Source organism: Pollicipes pollicipes, unplaced genomic scaffold, assembly GCF_011947565.3.
Source record: "Pollicipes pollicipes isolate AB1234 unplaced genomic scaffold, Ppol_2.1 Scaffold_7258;HRSCAF=8750_pilon_pilon_pilon, whole genome shotgun sequence".
NCBI classification, from domain to species: Eukaryota; Metazoa; Arthropoda; class Thecostraca; order Pollicipedomorpha; family Pollicipedidae; genus Pollicipes; species Pollicipes pollicipes.
In genome coordinates this window covers 180664-199881 of record NW_023597053.1, presented here as the reverse complement: position 1 = coordinate 199881, position 19218 = coordinate 180664, and the positions used below count along the sequence as shown (strand labels likewise).

The following is a 19218-nucleotide window of genomic DNA, read 5'->3' as shown; positions in this document are numbered from 1 at the left end:
GAATTGCTAGGCATTGACATGCAAGCTGTTTGATCGAACGGTCTTTCCTGCTACGTTGTAACTCTACCACGATTTCACCTCCTGTCCGTCATTAAAGGAAGTGTTTTGCATTTGAAGATATTGAAGCAGGCATCAGGTATGATGGAATTAACTCACTTATTGGTATACTTTATTTACTTCATTTACTCACTTATCGGTATATTTTAAGTGGACAAGCCTGCTTTAAACAACAGTCTGTCTATTTAGTAAATATGTTCCTCAGTGCGTCATTGTTTGCGTCATAGAACGTTTGTATGACGTCGAGGTACAGTTTAACTGACCACGCGGAAATGCCACCTTAGTACTCTTATTTGTAGTTCTTTAAACTCTTCGAGATATGGCAGTGGCAGTGCTGGAACTGAGCACTTAGTCAAATATCGTCATGCACTCGTGCTTTGACCCTTCCTCGTGGTGGCCTTGCATATTTACCCGTGAGTTTAATATGCTTGCTTTTGTTCACACGCCTAGTTGCGACATTATTCTTACGTGAATCGATTGCAAGGTTTATTTCTGTTATAACTAGCAAGTTCAGAAATCCACTCCATTTCTGATATTATGTAACACAAAACAAAATTTTTATCAAAGATCGCATGGCCTGCTCATCATTGTTTGGGAGCCAACAAATGGCGCTTTTTGGAAATGGTGCTCAGCGGTGCTCGGAAACCGGGCTTGAACGGCTGGGCGTCAATATTCTTCTGGTGGGCTTGAACGGCTGGGCGTCAATATTCTTCCCGTGGGCTTGAACGTCACGTGGCCTATGGAGTAGCAGGATTTGAATGAGGCTTTTATGGCATCATGCATGCCTGAATCGTCTAGATAAATTGCCCGTATCTTCGCGGGCGTATAGCTAAGAAGTTGAGGGTTGTAGATCTTAAGGTCAAGGCTGTAAATTGCACCACATTATCTCAAAAATGGATATTTCAGCTCAAAAACCCAATCAAATGTGGAATTCTCTCATTAACATACAAAGGATATGACAAGATCATGACAAACCACAGCCTAATGACGCTAAACTTTATCTCAAAATATCGTTTTAAGTTCAGTGAGAGTCAGCCGCGAGCTGCCAGTCAGAATTCTGGCAATGATTTCGTCAAAACTCGGGCCCTAGGAACGCCCCGAGCCAAAAGTTCGTATCTGGCCATTTTTAGATGAGGTTTTGCACCATGAGGCTGTGGTTTATCATAACTGAGTTATGTCCGTTTCATTGTGAGTCCCAAACCAACATTCCGTCATATAACATGAAAAGGGTAAAATTTCCAAACAGCGAAAGACAAGGAGAGAAGAGATCCAGACCGAGTCCAGCTCTGGACAGCCCCGCGTCGCAGCGATACCAAATTTACAGTTCATGGCTGAGAACAAACCGGACAAACGTTCTGGCAAAAGTGTGCGTCGATTTGGTACATTTTCAGGGTTTACATCACATATCATAAATAATGGCAGGCAGATACGCGAAAAGAACCTTACGGTGCAGGCAATTGTTTCGACTGTAACTCACTAACGAATCTCCGCGCTGCCGGTTCAGGGGACCTTCGCCAGTTAATTTTCAAGAACGGTAGACTTTCCGCTGCACTGGTGTAACCTCTCGGTGCTTGTCGTCAAAGGCACCACTAGCGTCGTACTCACATGGCATGTTGTGGTTAAGTATCCGGTATTTGTACTTGCCCGTGTGTTTATATAATCATGGAGGCTACTACGTTCACACTAATCTGATGGCGCCCCATGTGGTGCACCGAGAACTGGGGTTGCTTTCATGACCGAGGAACCGGCTCTGCTCGTTCATCGGCCCTCCATTAAGCGCGATAGACAGTGTCCACCTCTTTGAACATGTCGGACGGTGGTGCAGCCGACTCCAGCTGGCGACTCGCCAAACTTGTATCGAGTGGCTCGGCGCGGCCCAGGAATGCATGTGTTTATTCAAAGAAGGACAGTCAATCAGCCGTGCACAGCGGACGTTGCATAATCACCAGCCAGCCGTGTATGTTTGGACAGGACACGTGGATGGCCATGGACAGCGTTGTGTTTACTTCTTGTCGCAGACGGTGGCGTAGTCGCCCTGGCAGAGGGCGTAGTTGATGACGTGATGGATCACGTTCTCCTCCAGGCTGCCGCGCAGCAGGTGGGCGCCGGGGCCACGTGCGAAGATGCCGACATCCTCACCGCCGTGCGTCTCCTTAGGCAGGTAGATGCCGGCCACCTGCTTGTAGTGCGGGTCGCGCCACTCGGCCTCCGGCGACATGTCGGCGAGGCGAGCCCGCTTGGCCTCGAACTCGGACCAGTCTTCGGAGCCACCCGGACCGTTAGCGTACTGCATGATCGGGTATGGCAGCTTGGGCGGCGGGCCGCCCTTCTGCATGCCGCCAGCCAGGAAGGAGGCAGGGCCGAACATGTCCAGGCCGCGCTCCGGGTAGCCGTTGATGGAGAAGGTGTGGGAGTGGTCGGAAGAGACGACGATCAGGGTATCCGTCTCGTCGGTGTTGTCCATGACGTACTGGACGACCTCCTCCAGCTCCACAGTCTCGTCGATGGCCGTGTAGGCGTTGCCATAGTGGTGGCCGTGGTCAATCTTGGCGCCCTCAACGAACATGACGAAGCCGTTGGGTCCGCGCTTCAGGATCTCCAAAGCCTTCTTCACCATCTCGGTCAGGTTGACATCGTCAGCGGTCTGGAAGGCGCGGTACTGCATGTGGCTGCGGCTGAACAGACCCAGCACGTAGTCAGCGGAGGCGGCGTCGAAGCTGTTCAGCTCGGCCTTGGTGCTGATGTAGGCGTGGCTGCGTCCCAGGGACTCCTGCTTGTCCTTCCACTCCTGGATCAGGTCACGGCCGTCCAGGCGGGAGCCACCCTCGGCCTCCTTGGGCGTGAACTTGCCCCAGCCGCCGCCGAAGGCAACGTTGATGTCAATACCCTCACGCTCGACGAACTGGGTGGACAGATCCTTCATGACGTTCTTGCATGAGTCCTTGACGGGGCCGGTCATCCATTCCATGGCGGCGAAGTCGGCGTCCGACTCCCAAGTACGGTAGGCGGTATGACCGAAGGTGGCGGCAGGAGAGGCGTGTGTGATACGGGCGGTGGACACCAGACCGACCCACTTACCGGCCTCCACTCCGTAGCGGAGGATCGACTTCGGCGAAGAAGCCTCGTTGACGGCGTCGCAGTTCCAGATGAGGACAGAGCAGTCGACACCGACCGTGAGGAAGTTGCCCTTGGCGCCGGTCAGGTAGGCGGTGGCGGTGGAGGCGGAGTCGGCCGTCCAGCGGTCGCAGTTGTAGGTTTTGGACAGGCCCAGGTAAGGGAAGGTCTCCCAGGAGAGCATGGTGTGCTCGGGCACGTCGGCGCCGTGCTGCAGGCCCTTGCGCTTCCTGGCGGCGGCCAGTGTGGGGATCGACATGCCGTCACCGATGAAGAGCACGGCGTTCTTGGCCTGGTAGTCGTACACGGGGTCGGCCAGCTTGGTGCGCAGGATGTCCTGGGCGATGTCTTTCCAGAAGGTCTGGTCCAGCACCTGTCCGGAGCGGGAGAGCGTGGTGGCGCGGCCGGCACCCAGGCCGGCCTTCTCCTGCACCTCCTGGTAGGTGGGCGCCCACATCTCGTGCATCTCCAGCTCGTCCTGGTCCTCGACGCGGGAATCAAGCGGCACGGCGGCGGCCAGCGCCACCAGACAGGCGGCCACAAACAGCTTCATGGCGACGGCAGGAGGACTCAGCGATCTGATGCCGCTGGGCGCTGCGACTGTGGTGAGAGGATGGGGCTGGACGCTTTATACCAGGCCGCCGTGATCGTCTGCACTTGTGGGCAGGGGGTAATGCCACATGATTGCGGCGTCGGCTCAGTGATAATTGTTCGGTAGGACCCGTGTCACCAACACTTGAAGCCAATTCGGTGTGGTGGCCCACGCTCTGATAATAATTTCTGAACGACCATGCTTGTGCTGAGTTCTTCAAGCACGGCACAACTATGAGGTCACACCAATCGAGTGGGATTTCTTTACCACCCCTGACGTAGTGGACATGACTTATTTCAGCGGTGTCATGGTCTACGTCGTATTGTGAGGACACAATTCGTCCCCGTTGCAAGTGCAGAATAGTTTTTAGATGGTTTTAGGCGTTTTTTTAACACGACTAGTGTTCGTAGATCTGCCAGGATGCCCGCCCTTCCTGCTGGCGGTATCTTTCTGTAGTCAGTGTGAACCTGAGGTGTCGCGTCTGTTTATTTTAGCCAGCACGTAGGTCAGAATCCGGTGTAGAACTGACCAAAACATAGTTTGTGCTATGCTCTTGTGGGCCTAACTTTTGACTGGTTATAACTGTGGCTTGCTGCTGCGGTATGATATCGTTTCGCTGCCGTTTCGGTCAGGCGAAGGACGACCTTCCATGGGAAGAAAAGCTTACTTCATGTGCCACGCGAAGAAAAGCTTACTTAAGCGCGTTGCATAACGGGCCGTGGAACCTTCCAACATCAATAACCTGATCTGTTTCAGCCAGTTAAACAATCCGACAAGATGGCTCAGTACCCGGTGGCAGTGGATAGGTTAGCTTGACATGAGCAACGCTCCGCGGCTGTTCGCCCCAAGGACCGCTGTTCGGATCTGATGATGGCCCAATAGCCGGCGGCAGTGGATAGGTTAGCTTGGCATGAGCAACGCTCCGCGGCTGCTTGCCCCAAGGACCGCTGTGTTCGGATCTGATGCGTGGGTTCGCTACACGGAGTCTGCAAGGCCTCAGGAGCGGCGGCTGTATTTGGCATGGCCAGTCGGCAGCACCGATGGCGGCTGTGGCCCCGGCTTACACGGCACGGTCGCGTGCTAACGGTCGCGAGACGGGCCGGAAGATGTCCACTTCCGGGGCAAAGACCTGTCCGCCGATGCACCCGGTCCAAAAACGGATGATAGGTGTAACCGGTGTGGGCGAAGGTTACGGCGCCGGTTTGTCAGCCAGTGGCAGCGAGCCAGATGTCGTCAGGTCTCTCGGTGGTCGGTGGCGGGGTCAATAACATGGCCACCTCCCCCACCCAACGGCTCATGGTTTTCACCGCGGGGCTGGAGTGTTTCACTGGGGTGCTGGAGAGTGGCCTAGCCGTTAATAACAAGCTGTAGCGCCCCGTTATCAGTCAGTTAGAGATGGTGGAGTCTGCTAAATATCGGCGATTCTTTTAAATTGCATTGCATCTGCGTGCATAATTGCGCACGTGGTCACACTTCCCAAGGAATGGCAAAAGTGATCGCACTCTGCACTATCTGTACACAGCTCATAGGTCATATACGTGCATCAAATTCTGTTCGGAAGTAGACTGTGTGAGCAGCGTCTTGTAAACGTGATGTAATATCCATCAAGTCCTAAAGACGCTGAATCGCGCGCGCGCGCCCAGTGTGTTTACAACTGAAGCTTTCTTACGTCCTGTGGTCTGCAGTGGGCCGGGCCGCCGCCTGCCCCCGCTGACTCCAGTCTGCGGAAGCTCCCCTCTGGAAGCCGCGGTACGGGGGCCGCCGCCCGCCCCCGCTGACTCCAGCCGCGTCGCGGGCTGTGACCGTCCGATTGCTGCCGGGCGCCGCACCAGACCGGTTTGTTGTTGTCTCGCTCCGCGGCCACTCACACGGCCCGCCACGTGAGCGGCGCTGAACGTTCCTGACCTCCGCCGCGGTGGTGCTCCCCCACTTAGAGCCCGCCTCCGGTGGTCGGAGGCCAGTCCGCCAACGAAGGGTTCTGTGTCGGTGACTGAAAATGTCCGCGCGACGTGGATGTTGAAGGTTGTAGTAGAAGTACGCCGTGGAGTTAAGCGTGTTATGCTCGTATGGCAAAAAAAAAATCGCGATGCAGGGTTACGTAGCATGCATCTGTGATCACGTAGGTTCCTAGTACCGTGCGCTTTGCACGTTTGTGGTACAGAACGGATGACGTGGGGCTTATTGTGCTTGCAGCGTAGATTGCTTTGAAAGAGTCGATGAGACCTTGTGAATCGGTGGTGATGTTGCGACTTCGGTCACGCTTGAAAAGTTGGCATAATATTAGGATTTACGCGCACTCGAAACAGTGGACGGCGCACCAATATCTTTGATTTCGTTCAAACTCTAGGATGACTTACAACTGGGGCCCAGTAATATCCCGATAAAATTATAAATTACAAATGGACACTTCAGCTATTACCGTGTATGGAAAACATTAAAATCATTGGAGCCGTAGTGTGATCTACAGGTAGGTCATGGTCACACGCTGGTAGTATTTGGAGTCCCATACATAATGCGTTCTTATCGCTTACCTAAAATTCGAATCGTCATAAATTCCAATATCAAAAAGTATGCGGTGTTTTGGCATCTTGTCAAATCAAACCCGGCTGATAAATGACATTTTACCCATCAATTTCAGTTCGTTTCTTCAAATAACCGATCCCTGTTGTCGATTGGTGCCAAGGCTTCTGGTTTCAGTGAAACTGTTGTGTGGTGTACAAAATGAGAACCTGCTCTCAAAACTTAGCATCGCGCACATCATGCTGTGACGATATCTCTGTCCGTGAATCCAAATCACCATGTTTTCTCTGCATGTCAGAAAGTGTTGTTTTGTAATGAATTGTTCCATACGAAAACAACAGCTATAAACGGCAATTTACATAGCACGTCCAGCTATCATGATCGATTATAGCTATGTTTCAGTTACCGGCCATCAGGTATTGATGGAGCCGACATCCCCGATTTGAATTCTGCGGGTTGACGCCCAATGGTGGCACTGGGATAAATCCCAGTGCACGGTTCAACCATTCATAGTATGGTGAAGATGGAACGGCGCAACACCAAAGCCTTGAATGTTATGGGATTGTATCAAAAGCAATGCAATAATTGCCCATCCTCCTGGTGTGCAAAAATAATACATTTCTCTGATGGCTGCGCGGGACAATATAGAAGAATAATCTTTATTAACGTACGCCCGGGTTACTGATTGACTGTGACGCGCCCGGATGAGCGGGGTCGGTTTGAGCAGCTTTATCTTAAAGCTTAGAGGGCTTAAAAAACAGCTCACAGGGTGGGAAGGGCTCTTTGTAAGCTCATTTGCACCAAATTTGGATATCCCCAGTTCATAATTGTCCGGTCAAGTGAGATCAAACAAAGACAAAGTCCATATCGGTGTCCAAAGTGCCCTTATACCACCTCACGCAACCATGTTCAACCTAGCCACCTCTAAAAATAAAAATGCCACTGATTTTCATATCAGGTCAATGACCCATTTGAACTTCGGAAGGTAAAAATGACCTAATACCATCGAAACTATATGTACATTTGATGTGAAATCGGCGCCAGGAGCCACCAGACGCAAAACACTATTCAGAGTAAAATATTGATCGACGTCATTTTAGGTCAGTGACCTACACAGACTTTCATGAAGTCGGTGTAAGGAGTCTTTTGACGTTCCTGTGATCCAGGAATTCCAAATAAGCGTCCATTACCACTCCGTAAAGTAACTTGTGCAGTATTAGATTGGTCTGGTGTTGACCATGGTTTGCCTTCATTCCTGCCTCATGGTCAAAGAAATTAATCGTAATTGCAATTGTTTATTAACCGAAGAAGCAATCCCAAAGTTGCATGATTTCGTCTAGCGCTCCGCTGTCACTTGATTTAAAACGATTCCCTGGGAACTGCCTTCGCCGACAACAACGACCTGACCTTGGCCTGTTGTAGGTATATCTTATTTGCATATCAAAAGATCGACTAAAACCCCCTTGGAGGGGGGAAGTAAAGTGGGCCCCCACCCGAATGTGTGTGTGTTAACCTCGTCATTTCACAGGTTTTTTGACGCTTGTTAAGTTGAATTTTTGTGCGCATGTCATGGCAAAACGACCCGTGACGGTATTGAGGGGAGAAGGGGGACGGTGAAGAGGGTCGCGGCCCGAGAGAGCCTACGACAGTGCCGTTACGAGTCACATTTTCCGAGCCAAGGGCATGTGCGAATCATGCATACAGCAAAGACCACCGGTATATGGATCCTTTTCATCGAAGAGCCAGGGGTCGCGGCACTGACCACAAGAGTCGCTGCACGATTCGCTACCGTCAAAACAATGTCGGCACTCAAGAACATCACCGGTTTATGTCAACTGAAGCAGGGTAACTGATCAATGACCATGCATTAACTGTCTAGCGAGCACGGGCGAGTCGTTCGGGTGCTTCGGAAGAATAGTGTTTAAACAGTGACCTGTTTAAACAGTGAAATTATTCATTTTTACATGTGTGTATGGGATATCCACGGGCAGTTCGTGATGCCTGGTATAGATATTATTTGCCGTTTGCCAATAAATGTAGAGGAAGTGCGGTGACTTCTGTCCAAGCTCGTTGGGTTTATTTACCTGCATTAACATCATCACTTGTTGCTAGCATTTGATAGGTTTTACAATCTGATGATGTGCATATATGTACATATATATATATATATATATATATATATATATATGTACATTTGTATATGTATATATGCGATGCTATCTTCATACATGTATGTATACATGTATGCATGTATGTATGTGCACTTGTATATGTATATATGCGATATATATATATATATATATATATATATATATATATATATATATATATATATATATATATGTGTGTGTGTGTGTGTGTGTGTGTGTGTACTTTGGAAGCAGTCTATTCTTTAAGCACACTTTGTCAAAAATTGCAACGGAATTAACATTGTTCATCTTTTTTTATGTGTTCTCAATAGATATGATGACAACTTTGGCTTCTTCTCAATGTTCGCTTAAAATGACATCAAAGCTCATGATGCAAAGAAGATATAGATTGACTCATCGCATGGCGTATTATTAGTTATCTTCTAAACATTGAATGCATTAGTGATATTCGATTGATCAATTTGATCAATTGAATCGAAATCGAGTTTGATTTTGATTGATCAGTTGAAATCAAATGGTGATCGATCGGTGTTGCTACCAAATGGAGCGCATCACCGGTGAGTATAACTCAGGATACTTTTATGGCAATGTTGAAACTCACTCACTCAACCGGGCACTCTATTGAGGCGTATAATTCATAAATTCCTTGACCATCCTATGATCTTGCCAAAAAGTCACAAGGTTACTGAGCCCTTATGTTTAATCCGCGTGTTCCTTAAAGTTTTTCTCCGAGTTTGTCGATTGACTAAAAACAAGAATAAGACTAGGCATGGTAACATCCCTGGATATCAGTAGTCTTCTCATAGATGTCCCTGTCGAACGGACTGTCGACGTACTAGCCCGGTACGCTTACCATCGTGAACTGCCCGCACCAGACAGTCCTGAACACATCATGCATGCAATCTCGAGATTGTGCACCACCAAGTCACCCTTCCGACGTCCTGAAGCGAAGCTGTTTTACCAAACAGATGGCATTGCAATAGACTCACCACTGGATGTCCTGTTTGCCCAAGCCTTTATGTCCTCGGCTGAGCAAGAAGCTCTTGCGGATACGTCATCAAACCTCATATGTATGTGCGATATGTTGATGACATTTTAGGGACATAAAGGTCTTACCGTTCTGAACACATGAAATCCAGCCTAGAATCTGTATCATGCCTAAATTTTACCACCCAGGAGAGTTTTCGGGAAAAGGACATGTTTTTTGGATGCATCAATCAACGCTCGAGACAAGACCTTTGCAACCAGCGTCCACTGAAAGCTTACTGCCGCCGCCAAATGTCTGAACGGAGAGAGCATGTGTCCCGACGGGTACAAAACCAGTGTTATGCGGGCTTACATCCACCGTGCCCTTAAGCATTGCTCGTCATGGCCCCTTGTACAACAGGAGTTTAGGCGTGTTAGTAAAGTCTAGCCAACGACGATTACGACTTGCGCACTGCGGAAGACTAGATCAACCGGACCAATGCACAGTACCTGGAGTCAAAGCAAAAACAGAAAATCAGAATGCGTACCACATATTGTCGAAAAACATGACTTCTAGTTGTAAAGCTGACGAAAAGGCTCTGCTAAACATTGCCCATCACAATAGCCGAACAAAGGATCCTAATGACACCTTCAAACTTAACATCTATCACCAGAGTTCAACTAAATCCTTCTGGATTATGCAAAATGACCCTGATAATCGTCAACCCATCTACCCATAAAACGGCGGCCACACACATACAAGGAGACCCAACACAAACCCGCCAGACACGCCAAATGCCAAACAACACAAAAGTCGTAGCACGCTCCGCACAGAGACGAGCTTTCATCGCTCTAGGAGCAATACACATCCGCTAATGGGACCCCGTCATTAACAAACAAATGCACCTGGAACCCTCTATCTGCACTAAGGGCCGCCGTTAGGAAGTAGAGTGCAGGACATTGAGTGTTTTACGTTTCGCGGATGAACATTGTTGCCTGTTAATGAGTTTGTGTAATGCGTACATGTTTATGCCTGAATTGTGATACGTACGCAGTATGTTTGTGCTATACCGGTGTCACAAAAAAACGATGTATTTAGACATGAGATCATGAGTTTTAGAATAGTTCCGAGAGGACTTGAGTTAAAAACAATTATATCGACTTTGTCTAAAACCGTCACTCCAGAAAATGCCCAATGTAGGATGACAAGTTGAGAACATAACTAGCACCAGGTCATGTAACATGTTAATCCATATCCTCTTTACATAATAAGCCTTGGTGCCATCTTAAACGAACAGAGAGAAGAGGCGAAAGCTTTCATCGGGTTTATTGGGAAAACATAAGAAAATGTTATGAATGCTGATTGTGCTGTGTTGCTTTTTTGGCACAACATACATGTATATATATATATATATATATATATATATATATATATACACATGACAATATATATGCATGCATATATGTATTTATGTATATATATATATATATATATATATATATATATATACATACATATATATGTTGACATCCTAACGTCCTAACACAGAATCAGCTCTGGTCAGCATACTGGTCACGACTATATATATATATATATATAGTCGTGACCGCTAGACTAACCAGAGCTGATTCTGTGTTTGGCGCATTGAGCACACCAAATATACCCGAGTACCAGCTGGTAAATAAATCTGAGCAATTAACAATGCATTAGAACCGCTTGCCAGAAGACAGACGTCCCAATTCGGCGGCGACCCAATGCCAAGATGAATTAAAAGGACGATGTCTTGAGCCACGGGAAGCTGTTTTAGCCACCCGCACCCTGAGCCTTCGTCTTTTGGCGCAACAATAGTCAAAATATATTATCCGCAGAATGGCCAAGCCCGAGACGGATATTATGCGATGTTGAAACGATGGCTTTTGTCTGGGGTCACGATGTCTCTTTTCCAAATTGGTTCAGTTGATTTTTTCAGTTATATTGAACAAACCTCAGCAGTGTCGAAAAATTCCTTAGTGGGATTGCGTATATAGCTATGGGTGCAACAGCGCTAAAAGCCTATAATTGTCAACTTTAGTTATGAAACATCCTTGGGACATCACTCGTGACCCATAAGTCAGGGGGCATTGACATTGTGTCAGTTTGGGTCTACGCATCAGATCACCTCTGGTATCAATTTTCAGTAAAATCTGAGTCAAAACCGTGATAAATCGCCCAGCTGGTTCTGTGCTGGGCGCGAGACCATACCTGTCTGTTCTGTTTCAGGGTGCATGCGATCTAAACTAAAATTGTTATGCACAGTCCATGCACATCGCGCGCGATAGCATTGCCGTCTTATTTATGAAAGCTATGGACTGAATTGAAGTCCTAGTTATCTGCTTTCATGTACCGTTATGCCCTAGAATATGCTGCTCTAACTCAAAAGTGAGGAGCAAGCTAGCTAACCCTTGAACCAAACCGCGCAAGGCAGAAATAGGCCGTTTAGAAGCGTTCGCAGAGAGCCTGTTACGCAAGCCTCAATGCCTGAGTGAATAACGTAAAACGCACAGCGTGAATAGCCCCTATCAATACCCCGTAAGCCGCAAACATCCATCCGCATTCGACCTGGACTTGTATGGAGGTGATCGCCCCTAATGCCCGTCGCTCGTACGTGTAATTCGGCCATGCCCTGAACGCCATGGCTATCAGCATTATCCTCTTCATATCATGAACCCTTGCATCTCCCGGACTCCATGACACGATAGATCACGTCAGCCGCAATATGACACCATAAAACCGCGGTCCGCAGTGTCTAAATTGATAGCTGCGATTACTGAACCGGTCTGCAGGAGATATTTGCCCGCCGACGGACCGCACCCAGCGCGCAGACATGGCAGACCGTGTGGCTCAACTGTATGTATTATGCATCAGGCGGCGGTGGGCCGGTCCGGCGGTGACCTGCCCTGATGTAGCCCGCTCCTGAAGGGCGCGATGATCGCCTCAGTGGCGGACCACGTCCGAGACCCGGCCGCGCTGCGCCTTCTGCCACCGCTTATTAACGGGATAGCTGCTTTGCAACGAACCTCAGTGTGGGCAGATTCAGATGGATGATGCGGTTGATATGCAGGTGCACTACCGTGCCTTGAATGTCGATGACTTCATGCCAGCTCTCCCGGGTGACTCCTTGTTTATTACAGAAGTTCCCGATCAGGGGGGAGGGGATTTCCGGCATGGAGAAGCCGTGACGGTCTCAGGGGCAGGAAATTGTCAAATGGCCAAACAGTGCCTGAGGTGAAGCACAGTTTTGCAAGGTGAGTTGGGGCCCGAACTGAGCAAAAATTATGAAACCTACTCCCAAAATTCGTCAACAAACGGGTCTTCCTTGATTGACCCACCTTTCTTTCAATATGGGGGCTGGGCCCAAGTGGGGGAGGGGAGAGAGGGGTGGGCTAAAGCCCTCCCTCCGTTGTCTCCCTACTGAATAGGAAACTACGCCTCTGTGTGTGAGCCAAGAAAGATAGCAGTCCAGGCAGCGCAGACAGGTAGATGCCAACCGGAAGATGATGTGTTACATGCGCAGAGTAAAAAAAATGCCGTAATAGCTAATGGCAAGACGAGTGATTCCATTCATATTGAGCGTTCAGTCAGCAGCGAGATACTGAGGGCTCAGTGTATGCGATTTGTTTTTTTCTGCCCGAATACAATTGCTATACAAACGCTCATGTGTATAGTCAGCTGGTTGCATGAACATGGCCATCAGGTAATGTGCGCGAAATCACCAGGGCAGCCTGCGGCGCCATAAAACACCAATAGACGGCAAACGGTCACAACCAGAGGTAGAATGCGTATGTCTCTCGTTGATTGAGCTTTCTTGTTTCCCCGGGCTAAACATAGCCTGATCCGTCCTCAAGGAGAAGTGGACCATCACAGTTTGAGAGACAATGGTTTATCAGAGTGAATTTCAAACAAAGCCGTGTTGTTGCCGACACGCGATTCTGAGTCGGCTGTTGTTGGTCCACATTATTGGAGGCATGCACAGCATCGGGTGGTCGTGCGTCGATCATTGGTCCCTGTTGACAAACAGGCCGGGTCATCCTCCAATTCTTGACGAACAAACAGCAGTGGATGCAAGACCGGGTTTATTGTAACATACGACATAGGCATCACGCACACGTACATCACCCCCTAGCCCGCGGGTGCTTTCCCCGTTCAGCCCGTGGATGCGGCTTTATCCACAACGAAGGCGCCCGGGATCCCCCACGCATGACCTAGTAACTTCGTCTAAGATGCCTGTATGATGAGACTGCGGTGCCCTTGGTATATCCACGAAGTGCGCATCCGTCTGGCAATGCCGTCATCCTATGGCAGGCGCGGCGCTCGATCCACGAACTGCTGGCTATCCTCGACAGCTTCGATGAATCACGCGAGACATGAATTGAACCAGACCAAAAGGGATCGCCCAACGGCACTTGGCTTCCCCTCGGCATTCGGCAACAAGTTTATTCGCGTCTAATACACAGCCAGGAATGAGATGAAGACCGCCAGCCTCTAGAGTACAGCCCTGGATGAAAATTGACCGGCGCTTCGCGATCCCCAAGCTCTAAATGATTATTGGCTTAAGTTCTTCACTTATGTTATTTGTACAAACGCCAGGGCAGCGCAGCCAATACGCTAGATATGCAATACGTCACATGTACTGTACAGACACTGGTCCAACACTGCGACTTACAAATACTTTCCAGTGAGTATACATGCCACACAGCTTTGCATCAGCTCATAACATAAATAACACAAATCCGACAATGAGGCAAGTTATGGCACATGATGGAACTGCAGCACAACGTGGAGCGATAATATTTTCCTGAAGTTTTAATGAGAAACATGGCTGCAGCAGTGTTTCGGCGTGACTGTAATGCTCGACACGAGCATTCCAAGCTTATACAACCAATTGGCGGCATTCGGAGGAGTCATTTCCCGCGACGCCTCTGTGACTGCCATTACACATTGCTGTTTATCTGTATACAGCGCCGAGATCGTACGAGCGTCATGCGACACCGTCTTGGTTCGGGTATACCCACGGTTCCTAAAGTTGGGTATGCACGGATTTGCCGCTTTCTAGTTTGCTCTTCATTCACCAGAGGTCAGCGCGGACGCTCCCGACCGCACCGACCAGCGTAGTCCGCCTTCTCGCCCCTAGATGTCAGCACTCGCCCGCTAGTCGCCGTCGTGTAGTTCGCAGCCGGGATCGTAGGAGAAGCCGACGAAGTGGCGGTCGAGGCTGAGCTGGCTCAGTGTGGAGTCTGCACGTGAGTCCCGACAGCGGCCCACGCTCGGAGCTCACCGGCTCACGTGTGAACACCGGGTCGAAGTGGCGCACGTCGTCATCACCGCTCTGTAACACGTGCACGGAGGCTTACAAATCAACAGGGATGGGCGGAGTCCTCGTGCCGAGCTTAGTGGCGTGGAACGGGGCGTCCGGTGAGTAGTGCACTAGTTGCTATATTATATATATAGTATATATAAATCCTTTTTTTAACTTTTGCAAGACGAAGCATGTAAAATTAATCCGGTGAGTGTGGTACAACAGCTTTTCAAACATTTAACACGTTATTTTTATAGCCCCAGTCGTGTTGACAGCCATCACATTTAAGGCTGCAATGACTCGCCCCTCACCACTCACCACGACGGGGACGTAGGGGCGGCGTGACCCGCTTCCGCAGGAGGTCTTCCCAGTGGATGGGCGCGAAGAACGGGTGAGCCTTGATCTCGTCAAAGTCGCTCGGCCCCGAGCCGAGCCGAGCCTCGCTCTTCTTCTGCAGCAGCGCCGTAAGCAGCTGCTGCGCCGCCGCTGAGGCGCTCGACCTCAGCCGGGGACGGCCATGCAGAATGCTGTTGTACATCTCGTGCGTGTTGCGGTTGTAGAATGGAGGCAGGCCGTACAGCATCTCGTACAGTACGGCGCCCAGGCACCACCAGTCCACGGAGCGGTCGTAAGGCTGCAGCAGAGGCGGCGGCGGCCGCGTCACGGACGGCTGGCGGCTGACAAAAACCTTGCAAAATCTGACAGAAAACGTGACAACAATGGCGGGCAAAGGAAAAAGAACACGAGGCACATTCGATACAGCTTCGCACACAGGCTGTCAACGACTTATTTTCGCGCGAACGGCAGCGCTCTTACCTCAAAGCAACGCATTACATTCCAATTTGCTCATTTCAACGACGGCGACACAGGCCTCCAGGTCTTTCCAGAACAAATCGTTGCGAATATGAGCATTTCAACCCGGCATCCCTTCAAACCTGATGAGAACAAGTCTGCAAGGCAACTGTACGGCCAACACGCGATTATGCAAGCTTTAGAATCGTACGGCCTACCGATAAGAAACACGGAACAGATGAAAATACCCGATGGCGTAACAAACCCCATTTGTAAACTTGCTCTAGCAAAAAAGCTTACAGAGTATAATGTGTGGGAAAAATGTATGATTTATAATCTGATATACAGCAAATACAAGCAGGAAAACAAGTGCACATCTTGCAAGCCTCTCTCTACTTAGTGACCACTTTCACATGTTGTGTCCCATCACTGATCGGCGTGTTCCAGAAGCACCAGTTTAAGAGGCACCTCAAATACGTGTAGTTCGATACGATTAGTTCGAGAGACACCTCTAACGACCGCCGGGTCCTGAACATTCTGAGCAGCGCCTCCGAGTTAAGTCTTTGCTGGTTGGTCTGGGGACGTCGGTGTTAATCGCCAGGTACTGACCAATTTGAGGAGCACCTCCGGCGCCATGTACTCCGGAGTCCCGCAGAAGGTGGACGTCTGGGTACTGCCGATCAGACCTTCCTTGCATAGACCGAAGTCCGTCAGCACTATATGACCCTGTAGAGAAGAAACTCAAATTCAAAACTCCCCGGCCAGTCAGCCGAAACTGGAGGCAAAGCAGAGCCAAGACCTGACGGCATGAAGTGCGTACAAACTTTCGGACGCTTGTTAACTCTAATGAGCGTTTTCCTGAGTCCATGACACTGGACAAGCAGAAGGATCATGGCGATGAGGCGGCAGAGCCAGGTGTAGCATCCAGTTCACCACCAAAGCATCGACGCATGCGTTTAGAGTCAGGATGCCCTTATCGGCATGGTAACGTGAATAAAACATTAGAATCAGAATGCCAGTATGCACGTGTTATGTACTTTGCGGATGTTATATGTTATATATGTAGATACAATAGCATTCCGGATCAAATCCAAATAAGCTAGGAAATTCCGCATTACATTTTCCTGAAACAAAAAAAGGAAAACAGTCAAAAAAGATGAGCGGGGAAAGACTGTCGAAACTGGACGGCAGGGAAGAACCGAAAAAGTCCCGCACTTTACGGCGGCGCGCACCTGTTTGTCCAGCAACATGTTCTCGGGCTTCAGGTCGCGGTAGATGATGCCCCTGGAGTGGAGGTAGCCGACGGCCGAGCCGGCCTCGGCCGCGTAAAACCGCGCTCGGTTCTCGCTGAACACCTGCTCCTTTTGCAGGTAGAAGAAAAGCTAGAACAGAGTCGACGCTGATGATAACCTCCATGTTTAGGAGCCATCGCTGCTCGACATGTAGGGGTTTTGTATAAAACCGTGATTTACTTGCCAACGGTTTGCTACCAAAATGCGCGCATCACACGATGTGTTGATTTCTAAATTGGAACAAGAAAAGCTTGGTCGCTTGGTGAAGGGGTGCCAGCGTAAATGATAGAAACTGTGGCCTGTTTTTGCGAATTCGCAGCGTACGATCACGCACGTCGTCCAGCAATGACCGCATCTCATATAGCAGGTATAATATCCAACATGCACAGAGGACCGCACTCGAGCAAGTGGTTAGTTACCATATGCTTTCAGTGATTCGGCAAAACAAAGTCATCCAATCGTCGTATCCTCACCTCTCCACCGCTGATGTAGTCGAGGACAAAGTACAGCTTGTCCTTGGTCTGGAAGCGGTAATGGAGGCCGACCAGGAATGGGTGGTCGGAGAGATTCTTCAGCAGCACGTTTCGTTCCGACATAATGTGCTTCGTCCTCGTTTCCTGTTGACGATCCATTCTCTTCTGCAGCACCTTGATGGCGAAGCAGGTCCTCTGGCCCCGGTCGTGGGCCAGGTATACACCTGCCGAAGCTGCCCTTGCCGATCACGCGTCGGAAATCGAAGTCGCCTCGGCCGAGCGCTGAGAAAGAGAGGGAACGGTTTGACCTGTCGCACGTCCTTTTTACGATGTGCACATGATCCTGTACAAACGAACAAATGGCGCGTGGCTGTGTCGAGACAAGGAGAACAAAACGTCCCACTTCATTCGCACAAGAGATACAATAGCTCACGATCCTATCAGAGAACTCCTATCTGATAGTCTACCTTCAAGGACACTCGTACCTAAATTGTTGTGAGCGAGTCGAATGAGCACGCTGACAACAGACGTATTTACATCTGCACCAATTCATAACTTCCTCAGCAGCTGCCTTCTTCACTCCTCCGATCGCACAAACACGAGCGCGTTCGTCTTTGCACTCACTGGCAACGTTCACTGCTGCCCAGAATACGGCGTGCGTCTTCCGTGCATGAGGACGAATCGTCCGTCCAGTTCTCGTCCGAGTCTGATGACCGATGCGACAGCTGCAGGAGACTCCTGCACCCACCGTTCTGAAACAGGGGCCCTCCTGAACCGCTGCAGGCTGGTTCTCAGGACGCGGAGCGAACCGAAGGTGGCTACTGTCATTCGAAAGAGAAAACGGCGTCGTTTGAAGCTATATTGTCGTCATGACAACTGCCGGCCACAGCTAGCGCTTATGTTTATTTTAAAGGTTTTGCTCCGACCTTTGGAACGGATGGATTTTGGTATCGAACGCTATTCCAAGCAGTACTTTGTTCTGTGCGCCCCGATCCCGCTATCTCAGCAAAATTCCAGGTCAACGGCAGAATGATAACACAAAAGTTCAACGTGCCTCAATGCCCCGCACGGTCGGTCCCTTCCTGCCCTCTGACGTCACCTGACCTTTGGCGCGGCCGCTGCCACCGGCCGCGGGCCATCCCAGTCCAGTGCGAGTGGCAAGCTTAAGGCGACTCGAGCCCTAACTAGCTCGAAACAGCTGAGCTCTGGGACAGGGGTCAGCTCACGAATAGCATCAGCAGCACTTCAGCGTAGCTGGGACAACTGCCCCTGTCCACCGCGGGTCCGATTCAGCTGGGGCTGTAGATTTCAACGGGCAAAGCACAGCCCGGGCAACGAATGCCGCGGCTGCTGGGGCTGTGGTGGTACTGTAGCGGAATTTGCTCTTACACACTCACAGGTGACGGCATCGGTCGCTGCACCCTTCCGATCAATGCTGGGGGACAGATGGGACCGACTGGGAACTGTACCGAGGCGGGGTGGGTGGTGAAACACCTAGATAATGCCAGAATACTATCGGTAATCAACGGCATTGGTGAAACTCGCCAATAAAGATGTGAATCAGCACTGCTGGTGACAGTCGTGGACGCATGGTTCTTATATCGCTCACGGTATCGTGATTACGATGACATCTGACTTACTATCAGAATTTTGACCCGGACTGTTGGCTTATGTAGACGCATCTCATATCTGCACTACTGTATCGTATTTGCGGTCATATCTCCCGATGCTCTTGGTGCATGTGTGTGTGTGTGTGTGTGTGGTGTGTGTGTGTGTGTGTGTGTGTGTGTGTGTGTGTGTGTGTGGTGTGTGTGGGTGTGTGGGTGTGTGTGTGTGTGTGTGTGTGTGTGTGTGTGTGTGTGTGTGTGTGGTGGTGTGTGTGGGTGCGTGCGTGTGTGCGTGTGCTGTGCGTGTGCGTGTGCGGCG

The 19218-nt window shown here is 49.9% G+C and overlaps 2 protein-coding genes across 2 annotated transcripts in view; both read right to left on the bottom strand.

The window, feature by feature from the left end:
* Nucleotides 1–2059: 2059 nt before the first annotated feature.
* LOC119111031 (alkaline phosphatase-like) lies at nucleotides 2060–3724 on the bottom strand. Its single transcript, XM_037234855.1, has one exon. The coding sequence runs from the start codon at nucleotides 3722–3724 to the stop codon at nucleotides 2060–2062; it is 1665 nt and encodes a 554-aa protein (XP_037090750.1).
* A 10863-nt stretch (nucleotides 3725–14587) lies between these two features.
* LOC119111029 (serine/threonine-protein kinase Sgk1-like) overlaps nucleotides 14588–19218 on the bottom strand; it is a 6624-nt gene continuing 1993 nt past the window's right edge. The window contains 6 exon segments of the mRNA XM_037234854.1: nucleotides 14588–14673; nucleotides 15054–15369; nucleotides 16137–16253; nucleotides 16760–16909; nucleotides 17293–17514; nucleotides 17516–17574. Of these exon segments, the coding sequence (XP_037090749.1) occupies nucleotides 14588–14673; nucleotides 15054–15369; nucleotides 16137–16253; nucleotides 16760–16909; nucleotides 17293–17514; nucleotides 17516–17574 (950 nt within the window).